Genomic DNA, 24,375 nt, shown 5'->3' on the forward strand with positions numbered 1-24,375 from the left:
ATATTAAGAACTTCCACCATATCGTGCCCAACATCATACTAGATATTTTAACAAGGGATTATTTATACCTTTGAACTATCAGCATTTTGTCTTCCAGCGCTATCATATATTTTGCATTGAAGGGCCAACTTTCATGGCCCTTGGGAAATTTTAAAATAGACACCATGTTAACTCAGTTATAAGAAGGATCTTCCTGCCAAATTTTGTTTCAGCCGTCTCTGTAGCTTTTCAGTGATTGAATACCTGAAATGCAGACAACACACTCTTTTTATAAAGAAGCAGAGACAATATGTTTAACATATTATTTTATAAAGGTTAGGAGTATATTTTATTTGTTGATTTTTAATGAGATGAGTTGTTTATCACTGTTACTTTCTCTGCAGATTATTGAAGGAGATGGGGCTGCTGATGAGAAGTCGGAGCCTTCTGTGCGGACTAAGGAGTACATTCGAGATGTAATTGATACCGCTTCACAGTTAACATGGTCAGCCCAAGCGACTGAAATATACATTCCTGTGCCAGATTGCCAAATACGCAGGGACAATGAGTTGCCCTATTGGAAAAATTCAATGGGAAAAAATTCAATTGAAATGTTCCATTGAAAAGTGACAAATTTCAATGGAACAGTTCAATTGAAAAATTTTCAATGGAACCGTTCAAATGAAAATTTTTACAATTGAAAAAAAATTCCATTGAAATTTGTCACTTTTCAATGGAACAGTTCAATTGAAAAAATTACAAATACATAATACATCCAATATGGTAAACTTATTATTAGGTAGAATATACTTAACATCTAAATTTCACGAATCCCGAATTCTGAATAAATAAAACATGTGAACAAAAATTAAAGTTGAAATATTTTTAGAAGCAGTGTCATGAAAACTTTAATTGGGCTTTTCCACATCTTACATCACTTCTCACAATCATGAATAGTTATCGAAAAGCTGTATAGTTTTGCCATTATTATCAGAACAACAACTATACCATGAGAGCCACTTTTTTTTCCAGTTCAAACAACGTTGAATAGTTGTCGAAAAAAAGACGTTTTTCCGCGATTAGCAATAACAACTTCACCAAAAAATATCTCACACGTCTTTATCTAAGAAAGGCTTCTTTAAAATACTGATAAATATACTTCTGGTTTGACATGAAGCCAACATAACTTGTTTTTCACAACAGAAACATGTCACTCATGTTTATACAAGAACACGGGAATTTCACTTCACGCAAACAAACCTGCGTGATACACACTTTCCGACAATTAATTAAGTTATATAAATATGCTTACATTTTAAACACAAACGTTAGTATTACCAGTCAAAAAACTGAAGGCAAACGATACATTACTAAATGAACACACTACAGCACAACAATCACATCACGACTTCCATTATAGCACAGAAGAAACACACGAATGACCTAAAACAACGCTGTGGGGATCAACACAGGTTAAATAACAACGATACTAAATAGTCTTTTCTCCACAAGCAAAAAATTAACCACAACTGACCACAACAACCATGTGCACGTAAACATATGAATAACGGTATAACGGTATTTTTGATTTCAATTGAGTATTTGAGATTTCAATGGGATTTGAACCGGAGACCGCCGGGTGGAAAGCCAACACTCTTGCCACCACACTAACCCGATCCCCGATAGCTGTGTTTCTTCTTCATTGCTGGAGAGAGAATTGGAGCACACGGGTCTAACTATGCTACAGGAAAGGTAATTGTTTGTCATTTACAAGGGAGTGTTTGGCCTTACTATCTCTAATCAACTAGATACATACAGTGAAAGTAGCACTCCTACGATGCATGTTTCACCTATATAGAAATAGTAATACAGTAATGTTCATTATGCTTTGTATCTCAATATAATTTGTACCCTTATGGTTAATGTTACCTATGAGATACCTATGCTCCTCAAAAACTGTGCTGAATGCGTCCCAAATTTGTAAATACATTGAGCCCATTCATGATTCACTTTCAATGGCATGGCATGCATAACTTTAATGAAAAATTTAGTGTATAAAATTAAAATCCCTTTGAAAAGTATTAGTTTAAGTGACTGGATTGTTAATTCTCAATAGTTAATAGACTTGTCACCTGGTGTGCGATACTTATATATGTGTGGGACATACCTAAGTGTTCATTATTTTGGAAAAGGCCCTTTAGATAGTGACTGATTGTATGAAATCATAACATATTTATATAGTTATAGTAGGACTATTATTTAATAATATTAGCAAATGGTATGCCATCTAAGCCTCAGCCTTGTTTTCATCCAGTGATCTTAACACGTCGCCTACGGATGGCAAGAATTCTCGTCATTTTTTTTTTCCGAACGTTCCGGACGGATGATGATGATTCTCGTCATTTATGCGCGTCAACCTAAACAATTTTAAAGCGTACAGTACGTATTCGTTAGTACGTTTTCAGTTGCGGTTCATTATTCATAATGAATTGATGCATCATAACGTTTGATTGGGTAAAGTTATATTCTTAACATTAGCTTTTTAACCATGTTTAAACCAAAGGCATTATGCCCTGATAGGCACACATTTCCAATCTCAACGCCTCCACCCAGAATTGGCATTCCTAGGAATTTAAATATCCCGGTACGCAACATGTTAACATAATATAAAGGTAGCTGAACTCAGTCTAAAGTTGTAATGTGGAATTTATGTGTGTGTTTCATTTAGCAGATGAATATTTTAAATGAGAGTGGACAAGAGCAGAGTATTAATATTCCAATACCGTTATACTAATGAAGTTAATATCTCATAATCTAGCATTCACATGAATGATCCTTTTAACAATGTAGTTGTTCATGATTCACCTATGTCCAATTATTATAAGTACTTAATTTTATTTAATACATCTAGATTTTTTATCAATACTAAAGATATATTTATAGCTTAGAACCATATATAAATTATGGGGGTTTACTTAAATTGCAGCTGTTGAAAAGGCCACAATCACGAAAAAAAAAAGTCAAATTAGTCGGGCAAATAAGATATATCGCTCGGTGGCCGTTAACCCTTAAACACCCAGTGTTGCTTCTAAGCAACATATAATTCAAAGACCTGAAATTCGTAGGGTATGCATTTTATTTAGGCATCCTCATTGAAAGCCGTATCTTCAGAGTTAATATTTACGCCACAAGATGATGATAGGTGAAAATATCGCTTTGTCAGGGGAGAATGAAATGAGGCATGCTGAAAGGTTAAAAATTATCGCTAACATTCTGGTAGTTATGAAGATTTTTTTTAGTTTACTATCATTAAATCATGTTTTATTATATACATTATTAAAATATTTTGTTGAATTCAATTATCATAGAAAACACAAGCTGATTACATGGTTTCTATAAGCTTTAAATTTCATTCGAAATTCGTGTTGCTTCAAAGCAACAATGGGTCTTCATGGAACGATGGGTAAATCTGGGACATGAAGGCAATCTTACATGGTAATGTGGTGATTCTTTTGGCGGATTCTTAATACGCAGTTATATTTAGCAAACGTAAAATGCAGACGTCTGGAAAGGAGGACAATATCACTGACAATCTAGATGAACTCAGTTATGGCAACATATCAGAGTACAGAAATTACCCTATCGACATCACTTGAGGTGATGAAAGGGAAGAGAGAATACACATCCCAAAAATGTGATCTGTCATTGGAAGATGCTGCTTGTAAGAGTAGTACCACCTTCACAGGTACCATACGCTCCACATTACTACTTTTTGTACTACTGATCCAAAGAGATTTTCACCATTATGAATGAAGAGTAATCCCTTTAGTCAATACCAAAACAATAGTGTGGTGCTTTACTCATCTCTGAAGGAAATGGAGTAGCACATTAGTATTATCCTACTATTGGGAACAATCAAAATGTCACATTACAATGTACTGGGCAGACGAAACTAAGTTTACTTTTACAACAAACTCCTATCGTGGATGTTATGAGTTGCAATCGCTTTCCGTTTTGATGCGGTATTTACATTTCACAATAAAAAACCACCAAAAGCCCAAGAATCATCCTAAACATGACCAATTGTATCAATAGGGTGGTTTCCTATTATTTTTTTATTGCCTAAATCAAAAGATTATTACTCCTGGAGTACACATTTCAGGCATTTAGATTTTAAAATGATGATATCTATATTTTGAAATTAAATGAAAAGTGAAAATTTTCAAGTGCATGAAAACGTGGTGGCTAAGTATGAATGCCGGGAAAACTCAAGAGTGATGTGGTTCTGGTTCCTGCTGCCGCAAGTGAGGTGACCTTGGGGCGAGACTTTGAGCGCTGATACGACACAGGATGCTAGCAGGTAGCAGAGTAGCCTCCTAGCTGGTAGCACATGGCTTAAATAAGAATTTTTAATACAATATCAAACAAACTAGGTCCCTGTGACGTCACGTGGAGTGGCATCCTATGGGCGCCAATCTGGCCTTTTTACAAATGAGGATAAAAATTGACCATTGGAAAAAATAATTTGTATATTATGAGTACACTAATGGTGGGTAACAAATCGCAATCAATGCCTTTCGTTTTCTTTGATGAAGGAAACTACCCTATTGAGACCACTTATTCCATTCCATTGACGAGCAAACGATTACTTTCAAGGGGTGGAGCCAAAGGAAAAAATATATCAAAAGCAAGGCGTGCAAGTAGGGTTTCTAAGTTTTTAACCCTTTCACTGCTGTGGACGTACCTAGTACGTCCGCACGGCAGACTGCTGTGGACTTACTTTTTCTTCCTCCCTGCCATGCGGTCAGCACTTTCGCCGAAGCACTTCGAAGGGTCGCTAATCCGGAACCCTATCCTCGACCAGCTCACAGGTACTTGCTGGAAGCTGGTGGAGCAGGTACTTCCAGGATGGGTGTGGTACACCCTCCGAAGGGTCGCTAATCCGCGGCCCTATCCTTGAGGAGCTAACCCACGCAGGACTGTCTCCTCGACTCTACCAGCGGGGGGCCTACCACCCGAAAAGTGACCGCTCTGACTGCAATTTGAAAATCAATCACTCAATACAATCATCAAAAACTTATTGTTTTCATCGCACTCCTGCCAATCATGCAATCAAGTATGTCTTTGAACCGTGTTTCTGCGATGAAAAATAACGGTTTTATTAACTTTGCTAAAATGGCCATTTTTCCAGTTGTCCGCAGCCACGTTTCTAGAAAAGTTAACAAAACCGTTATTTTTCATCGTAGAAACACGGTTAAAAGACATGCTTGATTGCTTGATTGGCAGGATTGCGATGAAAACAATCATTTTTTGATGATTGGATTGAGTGATTGATTTTCAAATTGCAGTCAGAGTGGTCCCTTTTCGGGAGGTAGGCCCCCCGCTGGTAGAGTCGAGGAGACAGTCCTGCGTGGGTTAGCTCCTCAAGGATAGGGCCGCGGATTAGCGACCCTTCGGAGGGTGTACCACACCCATCCTGGAAGTACCTGCTCCATGGGCCCAGTAAAACGCATTTTAACATTTTCGCCGCATGTGAGGAGAAGGTTTTCGGAGATTGAAGAGCAGCGAAAGGGTTAAGAGAGCTGCCCAGTCGGGACTCCAGTACGACATTGAAATATATACTGGGAAGGGAACCTGTGAAGATGTACTTTTCGGGTGACGTTGAAATGGCTCTGAGGAGCCAGAGTATCAAAATTTCAAAGCATATTTTGATAATTGGTTTTCTTCCCTTCAACTAACAATAGCTCTGAAGGACAGAGGAGTACTTAGATACAATTCACTGTCGTAGAATGTGCAAATGTCCTCTTTCCTCAGAAGCTATCCTCAAGTCATATGGGAGAGGAAGTTCAGTTTGGTGAATTCAAAACACTTGTAATGTTGCCACTTTCTGGTGGTCCACAGCCGCGTTTTTAGCAAAGTTAACAAAATCGTTATTTTTCATCGCAGAAACATGGTTCAAAGACGTACTCGATTGATTGATTGGGAGGAGTGCGATGCAAACTATAATTTTTTGTTGATTGGATTGATTGGTTGATTTTCAAATTGCAGTCAAAGCGGTCACTTTTCGGGAGGGAGGCCCCTCGCTGGTAGGGTCGATGAGACGGGCCTGCTTGGGTGAGCTCGTCGAGGATGGGGTCCCGGAATAGCGACCCCTTGGAGGGTGAACCATGCCCATTATGAAGTACCTACTCCATGGGCCCAAGAAACGCATTTTAACCTTTTCGCTGCATGTGAGGAGAAGGTTTTTGGAGATTGAACAGCAGCGAAAGGGTTAACTGCTGGGGCCATATCATAAAAAAATTGTGAAAACATTTTAGCTACAAAACAAGAAATGAAGTTTTTTTGGGTCCTTTTAATGTCATGCACTAAGGTTCTCACGAATGAATAATAATTGAACATGATTTTTATGATTTAATTATAGGTACACTATGAATGAATAAGTAAGTAGTCACTGAAAAGTGGAACTATTATAGATGCACCACAAGGCCACCCACTATTGACAATTATCGCACACTTGGCACTCGGCAGTCTTTGATTTGCAGGAAGTTAGGTGTCATTTCGACGATGAAATGATGTTGACTGAATTTTGGGCTCAATGAGAATTTTCATTCAATGGCTCATGGGAACTCACCAACAAAAGGGTGCGTGACGTGCAAAATTACTTGTTTTTTTCCATTGCCCTAGTTCTGAATGCTTTCCTGGAGGTAACCTTTGGCTCAATTAGAGCCTCACTTCTAACAAGATCAATGTGTCCCATTCTTATCATTCTCTCCTCCCATTCATGAATTTGCCGCCGATGACTTTCCATGGCTGAAGAAAACTGTCTATGGTACGTGGCTTTCAGTTCAGGAGGCATATCTGACCATTCCTTCCCCAACTTGCTCACCCATTCCTGAAAGAAACAGATAAAAAGATTAATGTTACAAAGACACAATATAAATCATCTAAAATCATAATAGGGTGGTTTCATATTATTATTTTATTGCCTATATCGGAAGATTATTACTCCTGGAGTACGTATTTCACGCTTTTAGATTTTTAAATGACGATATCTATTTTCCGCGATTAAATGAAAAGTGAAAATTTTCAAGCGCGCGAAAACGCGACGGGTAAGGAAATCTCTCCGTGTGACGTATTTCTGGTTCCCCCTCCCGCCTTGTGAGGTGACCTTGATCGAGGCTCTGAGCACTGATAGGACGCAGGATGCTAGAGGGTAGCTGAGTACCTTGCTGGCTGGTAGCGCTTGGCTTAAAAAAGGTTTATTAATGCCTTATCAAACGAAGAGAACTTTCTGACCTTAGCCAGTTTTAATAGGTGATTATTAAGACATGTTTCCCTGAGCTCTGCGCCTCATGCATGCATTGGTAATCTCAGACGATGTATAACTCCTATCTTCTCCTATAGAAACTAGGTCCCTGTGACGTCACGTGGAGTGGCATCGCATGGGCGCCAATCTGGCCCTTTTCAAATGAGGATAAAAATGGACCATTGCCATTCCTCTTAACCGGTATTTCTAAAACGAAATAATTTGTATATTATGAATAAAGTAATGGTGGGTAACAAATCGCAATCAATGCCTTTCGGTTCCATTGATGAAGGAAACTACCCTATTTAAATTCTCAATTTCCAAGAGTCACACCCTCCTGTTTTGTGTGCATGACAGCATCACATCAATAAATATCACATTCTTGCAATGGCTCAATTACTTCTTAGTCTTATGTCAACGCTATACTTGAAATTAAACTTAATGGAATGTGATATAAAGGAGGGTCCAACAAAAATTTCATTAGAATATTAAAACCCATATGAAATGCGGTGAAAAAAATCCTCCGCATTAAAATAAGCTAAGCAGATATATGTCGCTATTTTCTTTTGAATTACTGCAAGAACAAAATAATTTGTACTTGTCCGCATGACTGGTAAGCTACATGGTAGACTCGTTATTATGAAGTTCACAGGACCGAAAACCCGGATGTACGTCATAACAAAGTTTGTATTCTCGTATTTTTGGAAACGTTCAAAAATATTTATTATATACACGATTAGATTATGCGCAAATATATAAAAATGAGAAAATTCGTTTCAGATTCTCCATAGAAGAATGCGGCATGATGCAATCGAGGGCTGATAACTTCCCAAATGCAATAATACTTCGACATATGAGCCAGATGCGTTCTCAGACCTCGTTTGTAAGATGATAAACCTATGTAGAGAACAACGATTTGCTTGGTAATAACGAGAACTTCGTAATAATGTTGTTCGCTTTAACGAGTCCTCTGTACATACCACACATTAAAAGTAATTGTTATAAAATAACTTGAATCATTTTGTAAATGAAGATAAGTTTTTGGAATTTATCCTCATAATATGGTGGTTTACTATTTTTTAATGCCTATATCAAAAGATTTCCTGGAGTACGTATCTCATGATTTTAGATTTTTAAATGAAATTTTTTTGCCATTTTATTAAAAGTGAAACTTTTCAAGCACCTCAGTTCATGCTTTTAGATTTTAAAATGACTATATCTTCTTTTTTGCGATTTAATGAGAAGTGAAAATTTTCGAGTGCACGAAAACACGACGGCTAAGTATGAATGCTAGGAAAAGCCCATGTGACATCCAGCTGCTGCTGTGTGACACCACCTGGGTACGAGTCTTTGAACCCCGCTACGACACAGGCTGCTTGCTGCCGAGTATAGCCGTAGCCTAGAGTACCTTGCTAGCAGGTAGTGCTTGGAATAAATAAGGATTATTAATACGCTATCAAACAAGGGATACAGTGAGTCCTCGTTTAACGTCACTAACCGCTCCTGAAAAATGTGACGATAAACGAAATTACGTTCATTGAAACACAATATCCCATAAAAAACAATGTAAAAAGTGAATATCGGCTACTAGACCTCACAATTCCTAAGCAAAAAAATTATAGCGTATCATATCTGGGCCATTTTTTACGATGGGAATGCCAAACTATGGTGTAAATACGAGTTCCTGTCTTCATCAACGACAATAGCAGCAGCGACGTACATCCTTCTCCATTTTTGTATCTTCCCACATTTGCTTTTCGGCTTCGCTATGGTGGTCACCCGGTCGAGCGTCGTCTAGGCATCATCATCGCTGAAACATCGTCGCAGTTACAGGAAACAAGATTATTGAGAACACGGCGAAAAAAGTGACAACAAATACTCCGAGTTCTACACGGAAAAATTCCTTGAAATCACTTTTAAGGTTCCAGAAAACCATTATGTCAAGTAAAATTTGCTAAAACTTAACTTGCCATTTACGCACCTACCGAAGAATTCATTTGGCGGAAAATTTGCAATAAACATTATCGCAAGTGACAATAAACACATTGTTTTACACTTCGCTTAGAGTGACTGTATTACCGCCCACAAAACGAACAACCTGCAACGCCCGCCGCTTCGCATTTTTTCTCGCGCGAAATTTAAAAGTGCTGACGTTATCGCAAAGCAAAGGTGCGATAAACGAATGACGGTCTCAAAATTTTCATGACGTTATTGCGAATTGACGTTAAACGGGGTGACGTAGAACGAGGACTCTCTGTACTTTCAGATCATAGGAAATTTTAATAGGAAATTAGTAAGAGACGTTTCCCTGAGCTCTGTGCCTCATGCATGTAGTGGTAATCTCAGACGATGTAAAACTCCTGACTACTCATACAGAAATTAGGTCCCTGTGACGTCACGTGGAGTGGCATCGCATGGGCACCAATCTGTCCTTAGGGTCACTCCATTTCAAATCAACCAGGCCCTGAAACCCACCAGTTCAGATTTTAAAGAATCATTCCATGGTCATACATTCTGGTATAATTAGAAATTGTGCACAACTTTAGCCTCCAACTGTCAATCGTTAATGAAATATGAGCAATTGAAATTTGGGCGTGACCCCTACATTGCCGCAACGTGCAACACATGGTGATTTTTATTTTCATCCATAACTCCATTCCAGTGAGATCAAAAGGCATGATTTTTTTTCTAAAGCTAAGTGGTCCATAATGATCCCACCATTATCATTAAATATTCTCTACATGAAGTAGTTCAGCTGCAAAAAAATAAAGTTTACAAAAAAATCTCGCTTGTACCAATTTTCATCGTCAGCATCCACAGGGAAAGGCCATGCGAATACAGACTCATGGTTAAGTTTAAAGTAATCATTAATGTTTGATCAAAGATTCTGATGAAAAATAATCGTGAGACAGGTTCCTATTAGTAAAAAAAAAATACTCATTCATGGCCACGGGAAAAAATGGCTCTTTTTCAAGGCACATTGATATTACACAATTTAGAGGAGATGTAAACTTATACTCATGATTAAACAATATTGGAGCATGTATTATCTCACGATAGTGCACGCTACTGGCTCTTAGATTAGGAAACAAATAAGCAATCATGTGAATGTACTCCCCCACGTACTGCTAATTTCATGCTTTTCGAACTATTCGAGAAGAGGTAGATTTAATTTAAAAAAACTGCATGACCGATGGTAAACTATTATATTTTACATTCCTTTAATCTCAGTCCAAAGACCAGATACATTTCTTATCCAGATGTAGTGACATCACAGGAATGTACATTATCAAATGTCAAAAGGAACTGTCATCGATTGAATTAAGAAATTTCTCAGGTACTTCACCCTTTCAATGTTTCATTTAGTGATGCATTGGAAATTTAGGTATAAACAGTACAACTTAGTTACAACCTTGATTTGAAAGTGAGCCTCCTCTTTTTAACTGGCTGACCACATTCTAAGATGTCTTAGTGTTTTTCACAAAGTCTAAATATTTTTTTAAATGTTGGTCACTTTTTCAAGAAGTAGTATGACCTCCCAGAACTTGTGGTTGCAGGAGAATTAAGCACACACAATATGTGTCCTAGTGTTACACAGCAAACATTATATCTCTCTGGCCAAGATAATGAAGGTGAGGGCCCTTTAGGTGTCATGAATTTAACTGAAATATCACCTTCTTCATACCTTGTACCACAGTGCTTGCTGTAAATACAAGCTGCATATGAACCAACAGCCAAATTATCTGGGAAATCCACTGTTTCAGAACGAAAATCAAATATAATGCTGTACTCGTCATCCAAGCCAGTGAACTTTGCAGCGGCTTTTCTATCCAATAAAGGCACAAAATGATGGAAGTTTCTTGTGCCTGGAATTGTTTTGGGCTTGGTGGATATTTCAAGAAGTTTACTATGTGACCAAGCCACATCACTAGACTTAATGTAATGGATGTTGATGTTTTTCACATTATCTCTACATAATTCATACATCCAACTACTGTTTGTTATTTGCTATGCCATTTGTTTGATGGTAGCAAATATACCATCACAAGATGACTTTCCATGGCATGTGGAATAAAAAGACCAGGTTGCATTCATTCCATTGTTATTATAATAATGGAACAAATTTATAAAATTTGTAGTTTTTATACTGCCCCGCACATCCATCTGTGAAGTACTTAACCTCTTGGATCACAGGCAAATTTCTCTTTAAAAATTCTGTTAGGTGAGATTGCACTTCCGTAACAAAGGCCACATCATGGTTAAGGTCATCAGATATGAAACAATGAGATGAAGTTGTGAGAGTACCATCTTTCTTCAGGTAAATCAAGCAAGGGTGTATGGTGCATGATAGATTGGTCCAGTGATAACTTTGAACTTCATTCTGAATTTAAAATGAAAAGTTTTCACTAAAATCCATTACGATAACTGCCTCTTCATGACTGAGGGTTTCTTTGTTTATTTTGATATATGAGGATTGTTCTTTATTGACGTCGTAATGTGGTATCAGTTTATTCATTTTGAGGCATAGAATATCCAAGAGTCCATCAATGGGTGACGTTAACAATGGAAGTACTATTCTCTCAGTGGAAACCCACTACAGTGGAACCCCGATTTATCGTTCCCGCATTCATCGTTTGACAAAAATAAGACGAAGTGTTTACAACGTGTTGTTTATGGCTAATAACGACAGATACAAAGTTTGAATCTTCCCCAGGAGATTGAAATACAATAGGGAGAAGCTGAGTGCCGTGGGATAGTCACATTATCGCATTTCCCAAGATCCGGTATCCCCCTCCATTCAGCACTCGCCTCGCCCCGTCAGAAGCTTTCCTCTTCTCCGAAATAAAAAAAAGGTCCTAGCTCGAGCAGGGATGGTATTACGAAGACCTTAGCTTCGAAAGAAAATATCTAGTTACTCGAGAACAAAAGAAAACTTTTTCACGCTTCCCCCTTTCTCGACCGCTGACTTTTTTTTAGCTGACTCGCTTCAAAGATCCTCTGAAGGTCAACTGCTGCATGAATCACCGATTAGCCCAAAAGGTGTGTAAAAATGAATTTCGGCAATTGGTATTATACTTTTATTAGATTGAGATATTAGTGATGTGCACGTAATTCAAAAAAGAATGATACCAAACACGAAGAATTTATAACGTTATTTAACCATTTTAAGCAAGGAAATAGTTGGAATAATAAGAGATGGTGATTTCTTGCGAATATCGATATCCTCGCAGCTGATAGTGAGCTTCACGGCAGTTGATGCGGATTTTTTTTTAAAAACTCGGCTCATCTAGAGCTACGCTACTTATTGTTACAAATGAGTGGGTAAGCTGCCTTCTCCATAGAATAAAAAAATTTGTGCAGTCTTATGGCCATGCTTCACCCTCTGCAGTAAGCTCTGCTTACGCCGCACGCGATAGCATTAGTACCGAACTTCACCTCGAACGAGTGGTTCCGTACTTTCCAGGGTGGGTTGACTTAAAACCGGCGAGTGTTTTCCATGCGGGTTCAATAGAGTCCGGTTTCATTTTTATTAGTTTTATTTTCATTCGTCTTCGGACCATGGCCCTTCCGAAGACACGAGTGAGAACTTTAAAAGATAGACTGAAATTAATTTAAGACGAAGAAAAGAATCCGGGCTAGAAATGCGTGAATATTACCGCACGCCTCGGTATGTCCGCTAGTACATGACGGCAGGGGTGGGGGTAGAGCGAGATCCCTGGTGAAAACAAGAAGTGAGATGAAGCCAAGGTTCTGGTGGGCGTGCCGCTGACGATTAACGCCACATTGCCGCAATCATATTAAAAATTTTATTGCAAGAAAGGAACATTTCAAATAATAAACTATTTTTGGCCTTCTTGATCCATCCTATAACCAATCACTGCGACGGCGAAATCAGTTGTTTGAGGCATAACGCGCACATTTCTCTCGTAAATACGTGTACTTGAAATGGCATTTGATGGATAAGAATTTTTACATCGGACAGAAATGCATAATAGCAGTGAAAATTCCGAGTGGAGTGAAACATTTTTTAGCAAGGCGGCGTGTTCCTTCAGGATATTTGAAAGAGATAAAATCCGAATCAACAATATGACCTAAGTGTTTCGATAAAGGAATAATATTCCTGTAATCAGCTAAAATCTTTTTGAATCCATTAATGAATGTCATAATTCGCAAAAATTCAGCGTTTCCTGGGACATAGGCAACCCGGACAAACATTCCCGCTTTGATCGTTTTCCCGCATTCGTCGTTTTTTTCATCCATCCCCCTGAAAAACGATAAATCAAGGTTCCACTGTACCTATATTTCACTGTATCAGAAGGGTCATATTCACAAAATCTAGAAATGATGATACCCTTTAGCCTGGAAGGATTTGGACAGTAATAACATTTTCTGAGCATACAATCTGCATTGTTTTTGTCACAGATGATGATATCCATCAACTCCTTATATGTTTCCTTCAATTTCAAGGCACTAATTAGAAGTCTCACATTTTGATGTATGACACAAACACAAACTGAATGAGTCCCAGAAGCACCAGCCATCACACACCATTTTGCATGAAGTGAACAAAATTTAGTGAACCCAATATTTTCTTGTGGATACTGCTCTTTGAAGAGCACGTAAAGTTCCTTGAGGTTATATAAAATCAACCTCTTTTGCATATACTCATTTTTACCCACATTGACTCTATCTTTGGCTCCAGGAATCTGTCTAGAATTCTTGTAAATATTTCTAGTTCAAATATTTTTCACCAGCTCTACTGTGGAGTTTGGAAGAGGTTTCCCAAAACCTGGTGGTGGCAAAGCAAACATTCTCTTCTCATCAAGTAACTTTTTTGCCAGTCTTACAATGTAGACTGAAACATGAAATTTACTCATAACACTTTTCCTAGACCAAGATAAAGGGGCCAGGGTCAACATTTGATTTTTGACCTGTTTGCTAATTGTTGTCAATTTATTCTTAATTTTAGTCAGCATGTCAATCAAGTTGGCTGTCTTTTGCTTGATGAGTTGACTGTCACTTTCATCTTCATCGCTAGTAAGATTTTCCAAGGAAGGGTTCACCAAACATAATAACACTATCAGTCACACTAACATGAGTTACTTAGTCTGAAATTCAACCAGGATATCACTAAGGCAGCACCATATGAATGAGAAATGAATTAACTTCACTTGGAGAAAACGTTCTGATGGCTCTCTTCTGCCTTTACATTTTATACCATACAGTTCAGTTACCCATTACCCATGGAAGAGATAGTTTAGTAGGAATAGTCCTGGAGGCATAAAATTAGCACTATGTATGTGGGGGAGTACATTCACATTATTTCTTGTGTATTTCCTACTCTTAGAGCCAGTACCATATGCTATAGTGAGATAATGCATGCTTCGATATTTTTTATAAGCTTATATCTCCTGTAAATTATGTAATTTCTATGCCCTGTGAAAAAGACTTAATTTTTCTCCCATGACCATGAATGAGTATTTTTTTACTAAAAGGAACGTCGGACTCATGATTTTTTTTCATCAGGATCTTTGCTCATACATTAATTATTACTTTAAACTGAACCATGAGTCTGTACTCGCATGGCCTTTCCCTGTGGATGCTGACAATGAAAAATGGTACGAGCGAGATTTTTTTGCAGCTGAATTACTTTATGCAGTGAATATTTAATGATAAGCGTGGGATAATTATGGACCACTTAGCTTTAGAAAAAAAATCATGCCTTTTGATCTCACAGGAATGGAGTTATGGATGAAAATAAAAATCACCATGTGTTGCACGTTGCGGCACTTTAGGAGTCACGCCCAAAAAAACTAATTGCTCATATTTCATTAACAATTGACAATTGGAGGCTTAAGTTCTACACTATTTCTAATTATACAAGCATGTATGACCATCTAAAGTTTCACGAAAATCCGAGTCGGTGGGTGTCATTTGGTCAAAATATTGGTTGATTTGACATGGAATGACTCCTTTTTCAAATGAGGTTAAAATTGACCATTAACATTCATCTACACTGCGATTTCTAAAACCAAATAATTTGTATATTATGAATACACTAATGGTGGGTATTGAATCGCAATCATTGCCATTCCTTTTTTTGATGAAGGAAACTACCATATTACAAAATTTCATGTACCCTGAAGTTAAATTTTCTAATACAGTATATTTCACTGAATGCAGTCCCCAAGCCCTCATTTTATAGGCTAAACATTAGGAAAAAATACCATTGTGCCTTAGGATTAGGTGCTCAAAGTATGCAACTTAATAAATTTATGCACTGAATAGTAGAGGCCTTCACATTGTAGAAATCCATCTTACTGATTTGTGAATGAAAAACTTTGCTGTTTCTACAATTTGGGGATCAACAAAAAAACAACAACAACAAAAATCAATACAAAACCAAATTGTAGAAACAGCAAAGTTTTTCAATCACAAATCAGTAATATATTTATTATTATGCATAATAACAAATACTGCCTAATATGTAAATCAATGGTTTAAACTGCACTATCATTCAGTGAATTCATTTTCAATTTACACATTGCCACTTATCTTATGATGAGCATTAGAAATAAAAAAATAATGGTTCTTACTCTTGAAAAATTTTAGAAAAATAGAGGAGAAAATGTACCTTTTTTATTCCACAAACTTCATCTTATCACTCAACTAATAGCCTTTAAAACCAGAAATAATTGAATACAGAATATACTGATTATACATTTTAAATTCAAATGTTCAATTTTGTATGAGAAGGGAAATTACGTGGGCGGGGCGGAAAGATCAAAGAAAATTACCTTGTATGGTGTATCCCCTCGAGCACTCTGTCTAGAACTGAAAAACATGACAAAAGCTGATGGTGGTCTTCGTGGTTTTCCCAGATCTTTCATTTTCTATCGAGAAAGAGCACAGGAGAAAATGCATGAAATTAGTATTAACAGATGCTAATTCGACATGGAAAACTGTGATTATTCTACCTCACAAAATACCTCTACAAACCCATTCTCTACAGCTTGAAAGTTTTGAACTTATCTGAGTAGTGAATTTTTTCCTCCATCTTTTTATCCATTAAAATATCCTGCCTACTGTCGGCGTCAAATTGATGTGCCATAAATAATAATGAATAATACGTCATTTTTAAGAAAATTTTATTCTCAATAGGGTGGTTTCCTATTATTGTTTTATTGCCTATATCGGAAGATTATTACTCCTGGAGTACGTATTTCACGCTTTTAGATTTTCGAATGACGATATCTATTTTTGCTAGTAAATGAAAAGTGAAAATTGAAGAAAAGAAGCTTGCGAAAACGCGACGGGTAAGGAAATCTCTCCGTGTGACATATTTCTGGATCCCCCTCCCGCCTTGTGAGGTGACCTTGATCGAGGCTCTGAGCGCTGATAGGACGCAGGATGCTAGAGGGTAGCTGAGTACCTTGCTGTCTGGTAGCGCTTGGCTTAAAAAAGGTTTATTAATACGTTATCAAGCGAAGAAAACTTTCCGACCTTAGCCAGTTTTAATAGGTGATTATTAAGACATGTTTCCCTGAGCTCTGCGCCTCATGCATGCATTGGTAATCTCAGACGATTTATAACTCCTATCTTCTCCTATAGAAACTAGGTCCCTGTGACGTCACGTGGAGTGGCATCGCATGGGCGCCAATCTGGCCCTTTTCAAATGAGGATAAAAATGGACCATTGCCATTCGTCTAAACCGGTATTTCTAAAACGAAATAATTTGTATATTATGAATACAGTAATGATGGGTAACAAATCGCAATCAATGCCTTTCGGTTTCTTTGATGAAGGAAACTACCCTACTCTGATCTATTTTTTGCTTTTTCAAAATTCAAAAATCAAAACAAGTGAGTGTAATAAATGACTATGCGTACCATTAAATTAACCGTCTTGTCAATTTCATGAACTTTGGAACTCAACCTAGGAGAAACTACTACATCTACAACATTTATCTTCCACAAAAAGATGCAAACATTAGTGTAGATTAATAAAATGGCTTTTACGTATTTTTGGAACGCATATTTTGTTGTAAACTAACAAAAATTGAAAGAAACACTCGTTATTTTATTTGCAATTTTTCTATGATCCGAAAATACATGATTTTTATGTAGTATAGATTATTTAGGAACATTCAAAAAATACGTCGGAGCAAACGAATACTGCGTTGCCAGGTCTTGCGCACGTAACTTTCCTTCCTGCTAACCGGCACTGGCCCTACACAGCCCCGTTTAGCAACATGGCATTAATAAAAGTTATTAAAATTTACAAATATCAATATTTTCATAGATTATGGATCATAGAAAATTTATAAATAAATAAAGAAATGTTTCTCTAAATTAAATTTTTTCTTTCGGGGTAAACTGTAGGACTAGATAGTGTTTACACATTTTCGTTAGTTTACAACAAGATATACATTCTAAAAATACGTAAAAGCCATTTAATTAGTCTACATTAATCCTATCTATATACAGCCGGCGTGGTGACTGACTCACTCATGGATACAAATTCCCGACCACTTCTAGAAGTGCTGGAGAGCTGAAATTTGGCACGCTTGCGGGGAACCCGAAATGATCCGGAGGAAAAATCCGAAAACCGGAAGTTTCCGCCACGTGTCGTCGCTAGGACGACAAAATGGCCGAAATCGGGCTTTTTTCGGGGACAGTCTTTCGGTTTTTATTTTACTGCGCGCGAATGGTGTGTGCCACACGGATCGCTAATGCATTTCCTGAAAGCTGATAAACGTGAGCACGTAATTACGTAATGCTGTTAATTTCTTTTTAAGAAAATTGCAGCCAAAATGGCGTCCAAAAATTCGTTTTTCTATTAAAATTTCATAACTTCCGCTCCCTTCGACTTAATTTAAGGTATAGGATAACGAAAATGATTAATATATATGCTTATAACATCGTCTACGAAATTTAGGTAACAATTTTCTTTCGTCGTCCTTGGTTACTCAGAAATAAATTAAAATATTCCGAAAATCACCGAAAATTACGATTTCCGAAAGATTAACACAAGTTTATGTCAATTTTAACCTGACCGATTTCTTTCAAACTTTGTAGTTGCATACACTTATTTATTGTCTTTCAGAAAACATGAACGTTTAATAAATGATTTAATGTATTTGACCGCGAAAAAATAAAAATGGCGGGTTATACTCACTTTTTTCGGGGACTGGTTTGCTTTTTATTGTTTTACTCTCGAAATATAGATGTCATAGGGCACACTTCTGTTCGATATGACAGTAAATGAATGTGACCATATAGTATTGTCATCTTTAAACCCCCCGAAACCCCCTAAAAAATTAAAATTTGCACAAAAGTAGCCTTTTCGGGTACTTTTCGTCACAATTCCGCCCTTTTTCCAAGCTTTAACAGTCATCGCTACGGGATTGATGTGGACGATAGATGACCGCTGGCAGTAAAAACCTATAAACCCCCGGTAAACCCTCATACACCCCCACAAAAAATAAAATGTTGCATATAAGTCTACTTTTTGGGTATTTTTCGTGACTATTCCACCGCCCCCAACGACTCATCCCCACGGAATTTATGTAAATGGATGGTGACCGCCAAGAGTACGCACATTTAAACCCCCGGTATCCCCCTTAAAACCCTCCCAAATGTAAAATGTGTCATTTAGTCTCCTATTTGGGTACTTCTCGCAAACATTACGCCACACTACCCGTCCCCTCTGAGGTCTAGATCCGGAATATTTGGTGAGGGCGAGCAACCGTAAACCATACGGGAAAAAATACCAGAAACCCCCGATCACCTCCTGGAACATCGCTGAAAAAAAATAAATGAATTTTAAAGTCGCCTTTCCGAGTAGTTTTCGTCACAATTTAACCGGTGCCCCTACCACTTATTAAAACCCCCGAAAACCCCGTGAAACCTCACAAAACATTTCTAATAAATCGCCTCTCCAGGTAAAAGAATCGTCAGACCACTGTTCCGGACCCCTAGGACTTATCGGCACGGAATTTATGAGAACGATTTGTGACCACTGGTTTAACACAAGTATAAAGCCCCCCGGTATTCCGTTGGAACCCCCGCAAAAAATGAAAAACTTGCCATTAAGTCTTCTTTTATGGGTACTTGTCGCCACTATTACTCCGCGTTGCACTACCCTTTACAATCATCGCTACGTGATCACTGTGGACGATTAGTGACCGCATGCATAACACATTAACCCTCTCCCTATTGAAGTTTAAATGCCTCATTCTCCGCTCCGTCTTAACCCGGCCGAAACCGGCCGCCGCCATTTAAGTCGCTCCTTCATAAACCGGCCGAATCCGCCCGGCCTAGCCTGCTCTGTTTGGGGCAGCCTTTTGAGCTTCATAGGCATCTGTTTTATCTTGAGAGTGTTTATCTTTGCTAGCACAAGCATCCTTCCTATCTCTCGTATCATTAAGAAGAAGCAGAACGTCGTCACCATGAGCTAAAATCCCGAGACAATAAGGTGCTTTGTTCCAGCGTGGCACATTAACTGAGAAGTAGTGAGAGAAGATTTTTAAGCTATTACGATGGGATTTTTACGAGGGCCAGTTTTAAAATGGTGTGATACGAAAACCCTAGGCCTGCACTGTGTTATTTAGAGTGACTGTCACATCTAATGGCGATATTTCTTTCTGTGTGGTCACACACAAGCTCACGCTTTTCCTATCTCACATGACAAGGAGGCGAAGCTCAGCTCAAATGAAAAGAAAATTAATTCCCCTCAGTTCTGTTTGTGGGTGGTCACACGCACTCTCACACTTTTCCTATCTCATAGGGCAAGGAAGCGAAGCTCAGCTCAAATGAAAAGAAACCTAATGCTCCTCAGTCCTGACCATGGCTTCTTTAAGTGAGGATGCTATTGCAGAAGAAGTGAACAGAAGTGAATTTTCGAGTGATTCAGATAGTTCTAGTTGTTTGAATAGAGAAGAAGGATACAGTGATAGTGACAAATCAAGTGAAGTAGAACTAAAGGATGACGTCACCCCAAGTGCGAGTGATTTAAAAGGTGATATTCAGGAGCATAACTCTTGGACGGACACCCTGATTTTTGAAGAACCGTCGGAGTTCAAAGAAGAGAGAGAGGGCCTATTCATAATTTGGCGATTGGTGATAATGAATTTTCCTTCCTGAAATATATGCTAGGGGGCAAAGATTATTTTACAACATTGTCAATAACACAAACAAATATGCAGAACATCTTCAACATTCCTCAGGAAAGGCTGACAAAGACTGGGTAGATGTTACGTGCGATGAACTGGTGGCATACATTGGAGTGCTTGTATACATGAGAATATTCGATTTGCCTGAAAGCAGGGATTACTGGCATAGCCAAGATATTGACATCTCAATTGTTCGTGGCTGTATGACCTTTCGAAGATACTCAAAAATTTCAAAATATTTCCATATTAGTGATATAACTCAGGAAAAAACAAGGAGAGGAGGGTTTTGATGTATTGCATAAAATTAGGCCGGTTCTTGATGCAATGGAAACTTTTCATCAAAAGTATAAACCAGGTAGGGAATTAAGTGTTGACGCAGCGATGGTTGATTTTAAAGGACGTCATTGCATAAAACAATACATCCAAGGAAAGCCAACGAAGTGGGGATTTAAAGTTTGGGTTTTAGCAAGCTCCCATGGCTACGTCCTGCAGGGAAATGTGTAATTAGGGAAAAAAGATAAAAGAAATCGTGAAATGTTTCTTGGGACGCAAGTTGTAATGAATATAATGAAAAACTATTTAGAGAAAAATCATCACGCTTACTTTGATAGCTTTTTTTCATGTGTGACGCTCATGACATTACTACTTACGATTAACACATACGCATGTGCTACTAAAAGATCATCTTGTAAAGAATGACCTGAGGCATTAAAATATAAAAAAAAACTTAGCCTCCAAAGAGGAGAGAGTAGAAATTTCCACTTAGCACTTTACAGGCAGATGATAGGGAAATTCTCCTCCCGTAAAGTAGTAGGACGTAAAAGAATCCTTCCGATGGGCACATTTTCACAGAGACAGCAACACTCTCTTGCAAAGTTCGTGGGGAGAAAAAAGTGTGTGCCTATTGCAGCTCCAAGAAAAGAATAACTCCTACTGGTCGGAGCATAGAAACGTCATGGAAATGCATAGGATGCGATTTACCTCTTTGCAAATTAGGATGTTATCATCAATATCACCAAGGAAATGGAGTTGAAGGAGGGAATTAAATTCAATATAAGGTAAGGCAAACTTCTTTCAATAAGTCAATATATTCTTAAAACGTATACAAATTTTAAAATAAAACACTTAAATATCTTTCAAGTTATTGTAAGTTAATTGAAGTAACCTGCGTTAGTTCCTCATCGCGGAGAAAAATAGGTCTACCAGTGGGGCAAATGGGTATTTAAACTTCGTGCATGACGGGGAAATGTTTACGGCCGGTTTCGGGCGGTTTAGGAAGGAGAGGGTTAAAACCCCCGAATCCCCCTGGGCACCCCTCTCGGTGGAGAAGAGCATTAATGAGAACTAAGCGGAGCAGCCGCGGGGGGGCTCATCGACCCCAAGGCGGCGAAGCCGCCCCACAACGATGAACGGCGAAGCCGTTCCGAGGAGTGACTGGCGTAGGCGAGGGGGAGCTTCAGTAACCTTGGGCGGCGAAGCCGCCCTGACGTTCAAGCGGCGCAGCCGCTGTAGACTCCACCCATCTCAACTCACACTCAACCCCTGGGCGGCGAAGCCGCCCTCCAGCGAGGAACGGCGAAGCCGTTTCGAGGAATGAGTGGGGCGCCTCCCTACCCCCTGGCCGGCGAAGCCGGCCCCTAGCTGAGGTGAGATTATTCGAACTTCAAAAGTCTTCGAGCGACCACAAATGTAGACGGCGAAGCCGGAACCGGGGTTTTTAAGGGGCGGAGCCCCTTAACGAGCGCGCGGAGCGTGCGAGTCTATAATATATACAACCCGATGTGTGACAGATAGCACACTCACTCATTCACGTATACAAATTCCCGACCACTTCCGGACGTGCTGGGAAGACGAAATTTTTACGGGTCGTGGAGAAAAAATATTCATCGGGGGGAAAAGTCCGAAAACTCGAAAAAGTCGATCGGTTTTCGAGATATATCGATCCGAATTAACATTGGAGCCTTATGGGACTAAAACATATTCCATTTTTTGCCTACTTAAAAATGTCACGGGAACATGAAATGTCACTGACGGAAACTAGATTTTTTGGCCGATTTTTTTATGTGAAACATTTTGCCATACTTTGTTTATAAGTATTTTTTATAATTTTTTTAAATTTCCAATGCTTTTCTTATGGGCCTATCTTTGGATTTTTTTTAAACCAACTTATAATCGTTGTAGGAATAAGTCCTTAACTTATGAGATACTAGATTTTTTGGTTGATTTTTTGGTGTGGTTGCCTTTGCAATTTTACTGCGCGTGAACGGTGTGTGCCACGCGGATAGTTTATGTACGTTTTGAAAGCTGACGAATGTAGTCACGTAATTATGTAATGGATTTAGATAATTTTAAAGTAAATTGCTGCACAAATGGCGTCCGAAAAGCTTTTTCGAAACAAATTTCATAACTCCCTCTCCCCTCGTCGTAATTGCAGGTGTAGGATACTGAAAATGATTATTATATATGCTCATAACATCGTCTACGATATGTAGGTAACAATTTTCTTTTTTTCGTCCATGGTTTTCCAGAAAAAAAATAAAAACGTTCCCAAAATCACCGAAAATTACGATTTTCAAAAGATTGACACAAGATTTCTTCAATGTTTTCCCGACCGATGTCTTTTAAACTCTACAATTACATACATCTATTCATATGGTTTCCGAAAATATAAGAATTTAATAAATGTTGCAGTCGATATAACTACGGAAAAATAAAAATGGCGGACAGTACTAATTTTTTCCGGGGAGAGGTTTATTTTTTATTGTACTACTATCGAAATATGGATGTCATAGGGGCAACTTCTCTTAGTTATGATAGTAAATGCATGTGACCATATAACAAGGTCATATTTAAACCCCCTGAAAACCCTAAAAAATTAAAATTTGAATATAAGTAGCCTTTTTGGGTACTTTTCATCACAATTCCACCGCTTTTCTAGCCTTACCACTCATCGCTACGGAATTGATGTGGACAATTGATGACCCCTGGTAGTAAAAACCTATAAACCCCCGGTAAACCCACATACACCCCCCAAAAAATAAAGTTTAGCATATAAGTCTACTTTTTCGGTACTTTTCGTGACTTTCCACCGCTGGTTCTTACCCCAACGACTCATCCCTACGGAATTCAAGTGAACGGATGGTGACCGCCAGGAGTACACACATATAAACCCCCGGTATCCCCCTGAAATCCCCCCAAATGTAAAATGTGCCATTAAGTCTCCTATTTGGGAACTTCTCGCAAACATTACGCCGCACTACCCGTCCCCTCTGAGCTCTAGATCCGGAATATTTGATGAGGGCGGGCCACCATAAATAAAACGGGAAAAAATACCAGAAAACCCCCGATCACCTCCTGGAACCTCGCCGAAAAAAAAATAAAAAAATGTTAAAGGCGCTTTTTCTAGTAGTTTTCGTCACAATTTACTCTACTACTGTCTCGTGCCTCTACTACTTATTAAAAACCCCGTGAAACCTCCCAGAAAATTTTTCTAATAAATCGCCTATCCGGGTAAAACAATCGCCAGAATTCTGCCACTGTTCCAAACCCCTAGGACTTATCCGCACGGAATTTATGAGAACGATTTGTGACCACTGGTTTTCACACGCATAAAACCCCCGGTATTCCGTTGGAACCCCCCGCAAAAAATGAAAACTTGCCATTAAGTCTTCTTATATGGGTACTTGTCGCCACTATTACGCCGCATTGCACTACCCTTTAAAATCATCGCCACATGATCACTGTGGACGATTGATGACCGCATGTATAACACATGAAAACCCCCTAATCCCCCTGGGCACCCTCTCGGTGGAGAGGACCATTTATGAGGACTACGTGGAGCAGCCGCGGGGGGCTCATTATCCCCAAGGCGGCAAAGCCGCCCCACAACGAGGAACGGTGAAGCCGTTCCGAGGAG

The 24,375-nt window shown here is 38.6% G+C and overlaps 1 protein-coding gene across 3 annotated transcripts in view; it reads right to left on the bottom strand.

Annotated features, from left to right (window-relative positions):
• LOC124172291 (transcription factor A, mitochondrial-like) overlaps positions 1 to 24,375 on the bottom strand; it is a 33,957-nt gene continuing 9,582 nt past the window's right edge. For 2 of the 3 annotated variants that reach the window (XM_046551720.1, XM_046551718.1), the window contains exons 4-6: positions 16,084 to 16,179; positions 6,611 to 6,871; positions 1 to 243 (exon numbers count right to left, since the gene is read on the bottom strand). In XM_046551720.1, coding sequence (XP_046407676.1) covers positions 6,638 to 6,871; positions 16,084 to 16,179 — 330 coding nt within the window. In that variant the 3' untranslated portion in view covers positions 1 to 243; positions 6,611 to 6,637. Of the gene's footprint in view, positions 244 to 6,377; positions 6,872 to 16,083; positions 16,180 to 24,375 lie in introns of those variants that run through there. The other variant, XM_046551719.1, reaches the window with a different exon arrangement.

Source organism: Ischnura elegans (assembly GCF_921293095.1).
Source record: "Ischnura elegans chromosome 13 unlocalized genomic scaffold, ioIscEleg1.1 SUPER_13_unloc_1, whole genome shotgun sequence".
Taxonomy (NCBI): Eukaryota; Metazoa; Arthropoda; class Insecta; order Odonata; family Coenagrionidae; genus Ischnura; species Ischnura elegans.